Source organism: Gallinula chloropus, assembly GCF_964237585.1.
Source record: "Gallinula chloropus genome assembly, chromosome: 27".
Lineage (NCBI taxonomy): Eukaryota > Metazoa > Chordata > Aves > Gruiformes > Rallidae > Gallinula > Gallinula chloropus.
This window is the reverse complement of record NC_140112.1, coordinates 471,180-480,161: the sequence shown is the minus strand read 5'-3', so window position 1 is coordinate 480,161 and position 8,982 is coordinate 471,180. Positions and strand designations below refer to the sequence as shown.

Below are 8,982 nucleotides of genomic sequence, written 5' to 3'. Positions count from 1 at the left end.
CTCCCGCCGTGCTGAGCTGCGTCCGGCGGGGGCGGCTGAGGCGGCGGGAGCGTGTGAGGCGGGACGGGGCAGCGGCCGGGGCCATGGCGTACCGCGGGCAGGGACAGAAGGTGCAGAAGGTGATGGTGCAGCCCATCGTATCCTGCCTGGGGGCTGGGGGAGGCGGGGAGCGGGGGCGGACTTGCCGGGCGGGGCGAGAGGCCTGGTGAGGAGGGAGAACCAGCGGAGCGGTGGGCCCGGCCAGGCGGGGACCGGGCGGTGTGGGAGGCCCGGTGAGGCGGGAGGCCCGGTGAGGCGGGGACCCAGCGAGGCGGGGACCCGGTGAGGCGGGGACCGGGCGGTGCGGGAGGCCCGGTGGGGAGGGAGACCCAGCGGAGCGTTGGGCCCGGTGAGGCGGGGACCCGGCGGTGTGGAAGGCCCGGTGAGGCGGGAGGCCCGGCGAGGCGGGGACCCGGCGAGGCGGGAGGCCCGGCGAGGCGGAGACCCGGTGAGGCGGGGACCCGGTGGTGTGGGAGGCCCGGTGAGGCGGGAGGCCCGGCGGAGCGGTGGGCCCGGTGAGGCGGGGACCGGGCGGTGCGGGAGGCCTGGTGGGGCGGGAGCCCGGTGAGGCGGGGACCCGGCGGTATGAGAGACCCGGCGAGGCGGAGACCCGGTGGTGTGGGAGGCCCGGCCAGGCGAGGACCGGGCAGTGTGGGAGGCCCGGTGAGGAGGGAGACCCAGTGGAGCGGTGGGTCTGGTGAGGCGGGGACCCGGCGGTGTGGAAGGCCCGGTGAGGCGGGATGCCCGGTGAGGCGAGGACCCAGCGGTGTGGAAGGCCCGGTGAGGAGGGAGACCCAGCGGAGCGGTGGGCCCAGCGAGGCGGAGGCCTGGTGAGGCGGGGACCCGGTGGTGTGGGAGGCCTGGCCAGGCAGGGACCCAGCGAGGCGGGAGGCCCGGTGAGGCGAGGACCCGGCGAGGCAGAGGCCCGTGAGGCGGTGGGCCCGGTGAGGCGGGAGGCGGGGGTGGGGTGAGGAAAAGAGCTGCAGCGTCAGCCCGCGAGGTGCCGCAGAGCCGCCGCGGGGTCCGACTCCCGAGGGCCGGGTCGCCGAGGGTTTGTTGCCGTTGGTTGCCGTTGGCTGCGTCCTTAACGCTCCGCTGCAGAACCTCATCTTCCGCTACCTGCAGAACGTGAGTACCGCGGGGCGGGGCTGCTGCAGGTCCCCACACACACGGTTCTGAGGGCCCAGTGCCAGGAGCCCTTGGGGAACAGGCATTAGGAGGATGTGGAACTGTTGCAGTGGGTCCAGAGGAAGCCAGGAAGATGATTAGAGGGCTGGAGCACCTCTCCTGTGAAGAGTGACAGAGAGCTGGGGTTGTTCAGCCTGGAGAAGAGAAGGCTCTGGGGGGATCTTACAGCACCTTCCAGTCCCTGAAAGGGCTGCAGAAAAGCTGGGAAGGGTCTTTTTAGAAGGGCTTGGAGTGATAGGATATGGGGGGATGAGTTGAAGTTGGAAGGGGGCTAGATTTAGGTTGGGTATTAGGAAGAAATTCTTCACTCCAAGGGTGGTGGGGCAGCCTCCCAGGAAGGTGGTGGGTGCTGGATGGGGCCTTGAGCAGCCTGGGCTGGTGAGAGGTGTCCCTGCCCATGGCAGGGGGGTGGGACTGGATGATCTTTAGGGTTCCTTCCAATCCAAAGCATTCTGTGGTTCATACTCTTCTCCATCACTTTCCAGAGATCCAGGATCCAGGTGTGGCTCTATGAGCAAGTGAACATGCGGATAGAAGGCTGCATCATTGTGAGTATCAGAGTGGGACTCCTTAGTCTTTGTTGGGGGCTTGGTTTCCTTTGTTCAGATTCATAAAACTCTTTGTCAAGAAAAAAACTACCATGAGGGGTTGGAAATACTTGATGCCTCCCTAATGAGTGGTCTTTTAATTATCCAGCCTGCATCAGCACACCTAATGATTGTTTAGACTGGGGGACTTGGCTCACTGGCTGCTTTTGTGGTGGATTTTCAGGGCTTTGATGAATACATGAACCTGGTGCTGGATGATGCAGAGGAGATTCACTCCAAAACAAAATCAAGGAAACAGCTGGGTATGTCAGTGTGTGTGGAACCTGCACAGTGCCTGGCGGGGGGGGGGTTGGGGGGGGGGCTTCCAAATATCCCCTCTTAACATCCACAGCATGTGAAGAGCTGTGATTGTGAGGTGCAGGGGAGCAGATACCAGCTAGGGCTCTGTTCCTGCTGTTGCAGGTGGTTTTGTTGAGTGTGTGGGACAATCTGCCCCTGCCTGAGTGGTTTTTGTCTTTCAAATGTGTGTAACAACCTGTGGGCTGTACAGCTGCCCTTCCTCTGCAGCCAGGGTGGCTGGGGGGCTCCCAACAGGCTCCTCAGTCGTGTAGCACCCATGCCCTGAAGCAGGGAGCTGCCTGGGTGGCTGTATTTCCTCTTTACCACCTGCTGATGAGGATGAGCTGCAGGTTGTGACAAGTGATTTGTTGAGGCTTGATACACAGGCTGCCCCAGAATTCATTGAACAAGCTTTTGGTGTCTCAAAATTAAATGTGTGTGTCATCTTATGCATGACAAGTGACTTGTCTGGGCTCTGAGTGGGGACAGAGCTCTGTTCAGACACAGAGCACAGGAAGGGGAGGTTGTGTCTCACATGCTGTGGTGTCAGTTGGCAACGTGGGTCCTGCATGACCACACCTGGGACAGGAAGGGACCTTCTGTTACCTGTAAAAGCCTTTTGGGTTACAGTCTGAGTGTCTCTGTGTGACCACCTCTGCCTCTGTGCAATGCTTTCTGAAGACAGGAGGTTACTGACAGAGTCTGGGGTCTGCCTAATCCCCCTCCCCCTTTCCTTTCTCTGTGTTGCAGGTCGGATCATGTTAAAAGGGGACAATATCACACTTCTGCAGAGTGTGTCTAACTAGGCCCTGGTGTTGTGCACGCAGAGCAGTGGCTGCTGGGCTTGAGAGCCACTGCTGGGAGCAGGAGCAGCCAGTGGGTGGGGAGTTACATGTAGCCAGGCTCACACACAGACCTGGAGTAACGTTGGGGGGGGGGGTTTTGTAGTTTGAAATGATGCCTAATGTATGTCACAAATAAACGTTTTTCACAGGAATTGTCCATGTAGATCTGCTTGATTTCAGTCTCCTGCCCTTCTGTGAGTAGGGGAGAGGGGGTGGTTTTCACCCTGGGTCTGTGCAGTCTCTGTGGGTGCACAAGGGGGGCTTGTTCAGGGCACTGGAGTGACTCATGGTTCTTGAATCTGTGTGGTTTTAGTGGGGGACTTGGGGCTGTGGTGTAGCAATCAAACACTCACAAGCTTCCCTGGTAGGTAAAACAACTTACCTCCAGAGCAGAGAGAGCAGTTGGTTTGGATTAAATCTCTGTTTTCTTTTGTTTCTTTAGCCAGTCTCTAGATTAAACCTGTTAAATAAGTTGAGGTATCAGTTACCAGTTGGGATTTTACCATGTTGGTTTGGTTTTTATTACCCATTTTGAGGGTCTGGCTGTTCTACTTCACATTTCCACAAGAGAGCTGTGTCACTTCTCACACCCACAAGGTAAATTCACAGCTTCCTCAGGACCATCACTGTCATCAGGACATCACTCCCCTCTGCTGCTTTCTGGATGCAAAGGAAGAGGAGAAAGAGAAGCTGGAGCTGTGATTGTAACTTAGGAATGAAGGTTACCTGGATGCTGAGAAGTTCATCTTGATACACAGGCTGCCCCAGAATTCATTTTGGTGTCTTGAAATTAATTGTGTGTATCATTTTCTGCATGAAAACTTCAAGATGGAAGAGTTCTTCCTTCAAAGGACAGAAACACATGAGTGTCCCTGGCCCAGATCATCCCACGTGCTTCTCCCATTCCAAGGAGTTGTCTGCAGGAGTATCACATCAGGCAGGAAACCTGGGAGAGGCAGCAGGACACGGCTCAGTGCCCGACAGCTCCAGCTGTGGCCTGCCAACACGCTCAGATTTGTGTTCACAAGCTTGGGAGGTCCTTTCAGCTGCCAGCAGTAGCAGGAATCATCACCAGGAGCCAGCAGGGATGGAATACAAGTGGTGGAAGAGGTCACCTGTGTCTGTTTTCCCTGTAGTTCGGGTGTTGCAGCAGGGGGTGTTTGTAGAATTGACCTGCCTCTGGCTCCTTGTTACGGAGAGGTGATGGCCTTGAGACCCGCTGGCAGTGCAGGCTGAAGGGGCTCTCAAGGGGCTCTGAAGTGATGATTTCTCTTCCCAAGTGTGTATAAACTTTCCACTAGTGGGGTGTGTTTGTGTCAGAGGCTATTTGATGGGGCAGGGGGGCTGTTCGCTGGGGCAGGGGGGCTGTTCGCTGGGGCAGGGGGGCTGTTCGCTGGGGCAGGGGGGCTGTTCGCTGGGGCAGGGGGGCTGTTGGATGGGGCAGGGGGGCTGTTGGATGGGGCAGGGGGGCTGTTCGGTGGGGCAGGGGGGCTGTTCGGTGGGGCAGGGGGGCTCTTTGATGGGGCAGGGGGGCTAATTGGTGGGGCAGGGGGCTGTTGGATGGGGCAGGCGGGCTGTTGGATGGGGCAGGGGGGCTAATTGGTGGGGCAGGGGGGCTGTTCGATGGGGCAGGGGGGCTGTTCGATGGGGCAGGGGGGCTGTTCGATGGGGCAGGGGGGCTATTGGATGGGGCATGGGGGCTATTTGATGGGGCAGGGGGGCTGTTTGATGGGGCAGGGGGGCTGTTCGATGGGGCAGGCAGGCTGTTCGATGGGGCAGGCAGGCTGTTCGATGGGGCAGGGGGGGTAACTGGTGGGGCAGGGGGGCTCTGATGAGGCAGGGGGGCTCTTTGATGGGGCAGGCGGGCTCTTTGATGGGGCAGGTGGGCTATTGGATGGGGCAGGGGGGGTTCTTTGATGGGGCAGGTGGGTTATTTAATGTTCCACCGTGTTCATCCAGGGCCACCAAGACAAAACTGGCTGGGAGCCCACCAGGGTCTGTCCTCCTTCCACCTCGTACGTGGCTGGCGAGCGGCTGCGTTTGGAGAAGGGCTGGATATGAAGAGAAATGGCTCCTCCTTATCAGCAGTGCTGCTGCCAGCTCCAAATTGGGCACTTCAAGACACCGTAATGCCTCTGAAAGCTCCTCTGCTCTTTGATATGATCGAGTTAGCGCGAGCGAACGTCAATATTGGAGGAGGTTGATGATGGGAGGAAGGAAGTCCAGAGCTAATCAGCTCGGAGGCATCTCATGACGAGGTACCAAAATAGGCAGCAATTATGTGTGGGGGGGGGAGCTGGAGAAGGAAAGGAGAGGCTCCCCAGCAGGAAGCTGGGAGCAGTGTAGAAGGCCTGCCCGTGGGGATGTCCAGGAGGAAACACACAGCCCCATTGTCTGCCCAGCTCCTGGCAGCAGGGAGTGTTTGTGGTCCTAGAACAGAGCTTCTGGGCATTACCAGCACATAGATGGGGCACAGAAACAATTCTGCCTTTGCCAAAATTGGCTTCCCAAGAAGCACTTGTCTGTCCTCATAAAAAACCACAGGACTGACTCATCTAAACGCTTGCTGGGGTTTTTTTTATTTTAACCCTGAATCCTTCCAGCTTCCTGAGCGTTTTCAAGCTGCAGGCAGCAAGAGGTAACTGCTCATGAGCTGCCTGAACCGTCCAGGGACGGAATGAGACTGGGAACTGGCTGCAAAAGAGTGCGGTAGACAGAAGAGGGTGCTGCGGCCTCGGCCAGCTCCCCCTGCCCCTCCAGCGAAGTGTCACAAGCCTCCGCAGGAACACAGCGTTCCCCAACCTTCGAGCAGCTCTATTGGCTCCCGAAACAACCTGGAAGAAAGCAAACTGGGCTGCCTGGCGCGGGGCCGCGCTCAGAACACGACACAGGGTGCCCAAATCTCCCGGCTACCAGCACCTTCTCCAGCTCATCCGCACCCTGGGGTGTCCTGGCGCCAGGAGGGGATGAGGAGTGGCAGGTTTTGGCTGAGCAGGAGGCGGTGAGGAGGAGCAAGGTAGAGTGACTGCTGTGCTTTGAGCGCCCCCGGGGCTCGGTTCCCGGTGCTGTGAAGCCCATCGGGTTTGCTTTTCCAAACTGGGTTTTTATCCAGAATGGGCAAATTCCTTCCCTGACAGTGCAGGGAGGGGTGAGGGGAGGGGAGAGGGGGGTGGGTGTGGGTGTGGGTGTGCCAAGGCTCTTTTTTAAGCAGATCCCTTGAGGTGATGTTATTAGGAGTGCCCCAGCTGGATGCTTGCAGGGGGATGTCCCACTGTGCTGCAGCATCTCCAGGAAGCAGAGTGGGATTTGCTGGAGAAAGTTTCCTTACTGCTACCACCACTCCAATAGGTCACATCTCAGAATGGAGCCAACGGTGGGTTTAGATTCCCAAAAGTCTGTTCTCTAGAAATAGAGCTCTCTCTTTCTTAAAAACCAGATGTGACCTGCTTCTGCACTCATCATGGCTCAGCTTACAGGAGCCAGAGCTCTCTACCACGCAGCCTTTCAGTTTGAGAGCGTTGTGCTGGTGGTGGCAGGCAGATGAGAGCCCTCTCAGACCCAGGTGGGGCTCTGTGCTCTTTGGTTTTATTATTTTTGTATTTTTTTTCCTTTCTTAAAAGCTTTAACACCTTGACGAACACTGGAAGGTGCTTTGAGTAAATCTTTGTCCCTGTGGCTTTGGGGTTCTGGGGGAAAAAAGGCTGCAGTTCTGCCCTTTTTTTGTGCTTGGGAATTGCTTGGTCTGGGCAAGCCCAATCCTTCTGTGGGATGTTGGAATGGGCTGCCCAGAGAGGGGGTGGGTGCCCCATCCCTGGGGGTGTTCAAGGCCAGGTTGGATGGAGCCCTGGGCAACCTTGTGTAGCTCCAGGCCTGGAGGTTGGTGTCCCTGCCTGTGGCAGGGGGTTGGAGCTCTGTGACCCTTGGGGTCCCTCCCAACCCAGACCAGTCAGGGATTCTATGAGATGCTCCATGCTTGTGAAAGAGCCTCCCAAGGAGGGGGGCAAGAGTGGCCCTGTCCCTCCAAGGGGGATGGAACAGCTTCTCTGTGGTTCTTTGGTAGGACTCAATGATTTGCAGAATGGTTTTATAGACACTTGACCTTAAACCTCCAACCCAACTGTCTGCCTGTGGGTGTTCTGTAGTGTCCTGCCTGGCTCTTGAAAGGCATCATTGGGCTTTTCCTCAGGCGTCACGGCATGCGGCGAGCTCCATCCTCAGCCAGGCCATGGGGCTGTGTTGGCAGGAGTGCTACAAACAGGAGCAGGCACCTTGCATAACCCATGGCTGCAGGGGCAACCTTCAGCTCTCACTGTCTTTTCAGGCCTGTAACCTCCAGAGTGTCTGAAGTAAACAGGGAGATGGGGTGTGTTGCTGTACGAGGGGGAAATCACCTTCCCCACCCACGGTGCTTTGCCACCCAGGATCCCCCAGAGCTCCCTTCTCCTGAAGCCTCACCACCTCCTGCTTTAGGGCACGTTATCTGGGAACTCATTTCGAGTGCTGGGATGTTTTAAGGATTGTCTGTGCCTAAAAATAATAGTATCAGGCTGACAACAGGGGAAGGTCAAGGACTCAAACGGCTTAGAAGCTGTCCCCTTAGGGCAGCATCTGAATATGGCAAACTTGTGTGGAGGGTAGAGGCAGGAGCTGGGGGTCAGCAGTCTTAAAGCGTGCTGTAATGCTTTCCAAAAATTCCCTGCCTGTTCTTGTCCCAGTCCTGCACTGGGATGTGCTGCTGAGGATTGGTTTTGCTGGGTTTTTTTTCAGCAGCCACTAAAACTGGTCCCGTTTTTAGCTGAGCCTGGGGTTGGTACCCATGGCAAACAGGACACCGTGGAGCCAGGAGTTTGCTGGGCAGCCCTTTGGCCTTTCTTCCCCCCTTCCCTAACCCCTTGCACAAGTACTTGGCATTGTCCCACACACCAGGCTAAAGAACTGGCTGGGGCAGGTTTTGTTGGTGGCAGTACCCTTGGGTTGGCAGCCCACACACAAGGTGCCCAGCATGGCTGCCCCCCTGCCGTGCCTTTTCACATTCATACACACCAGGGGCATCATTACTATTGTTTGTAACATCTCTTGGAAAAATGAGTCATGGGCATTTTGCCTGCCCTCAGCAGGGAAACTCTGCCACATTAACAGCAGCAACGCCCTCTCCCCCTACCCCCCCCCCAACCCCCCTCCCCTCTCCCTCCCCACGCTGCCGCCTTGCATACCAGCAGGCCCCTTTGTGCAAGGAGCTGGACTTGCTTCCCTGAGGTCTGTCGATGTTCCAGCAGTAACCTGGGCTGTGGGAAGGGTGTTGTTCCCCATCCACAAAAACCCAGATGGATTTCAGCCCAAGGTATCCAAGCAAACTCCCATCACCTAGAAAACAACCCCAGTCCCATAGGTTGCTTCCCTTCTGTGCCTTGAGCTGGGATATTTAAACCCAGTTTTCTTGTGCTGTGTCTTTGGGGTGTGTTCCTGCTGGATAAGGATTCCTGGGGTGTTTCCTGTAAGGATACCAGAGCAGCAGAGGCAGGGATTGTTATTTACATCTCTCCCCGTGCCTGTGGGGTTCATGGTACAGATGTGGTGAAACAAAGGGCACGCGATGGCTTCAGGTTTGAGCAGTTTGTTTTTCTCACTTATGAGTATTTATTACAGCCCAGGATGCTCCATCCCATTCCAGGGTTTGCCCATCTCCCAAAAAAAACCCCTATCTGGGGTGGGGTTTGCAGAATCCCAAGGTTGGAAAAGCACTTTAAGACCATTGAGTCCAACTGTCCCTGTCCTGTGCTGACCCAGATCCCTCAGCACCTCATCTCCCCTCTGTTAAACACCCCCAGGGGTGGGGACTCAGCCCCCTCCCTGGGCAGCCTGTGCCAGGCCCTGACAACTCTGCCAGGGAAGAACTTTTCCCTCCCATCTGCTCTGACCCTGCCCTGGGGCAGCTTGAGCCCATTGCCCCTTGTCCCATCTCCTGTCCCCTGGCTGAAGAGACCATCGCCCACCTCTCTGCCAGGTAGTTGTAGGTGGGAGAA

General features: G+C 57.2%; 1 protein-coding gene across 1 annotated transcript; it reads left to right on the top strand.

The window, feature by feature from the left end:
- Window positions 1-18: 18 nt before the first annotated feature.
- Window positions 19-3,056, top strand: SNRPE (small nuclear ribonucleoprotein polypeptide E). Its single transcript, XM_084275940.1, has 5 exons — window positions 19-137; window positions 1,141-1,167; window positions 1,713-1,775; window positions 1,999-2,077; window positions 2,865-3,056. The coding sequence occupies exons 1-5, from the start codon at window positions 84-86 to the stop codon at window positions 2,918-2,920; spliced, it is 279 nt and encodes a 92-aa protein (XP_084132066.1). The 5' UTR covers window positions 19-83; the 3' UTR covers window positions 2,921-3,056.
- Window positions 3,057-8,982: the final 5,926 nt, after the last annotated feature.

Bases quoted from the DNA above. Each gene is read 5' to 3' on its own strand.
- SNRPE (XM_084275940.1), top strand. From the start codon at position 84: ATGGCGTACCGCGGGCAGGGACAGAAGGTGCAGAAGGTGATGGTGCAG. The intron at 138-1,140 runs GTATCCTGCCTG...GCTCCGCTGCAG, and splicing joins AGGTGATGGTGCAGCCCATC to AACCTCATCTTCCGCTACCT. The intron at 1,168-1,712 runs GTGAGTACCGCG...ATCACTTTCCAG, and splicing joins TCTTCCGCTACCTGCAGAAC to AGATCCAGGATCCAGGTGTG.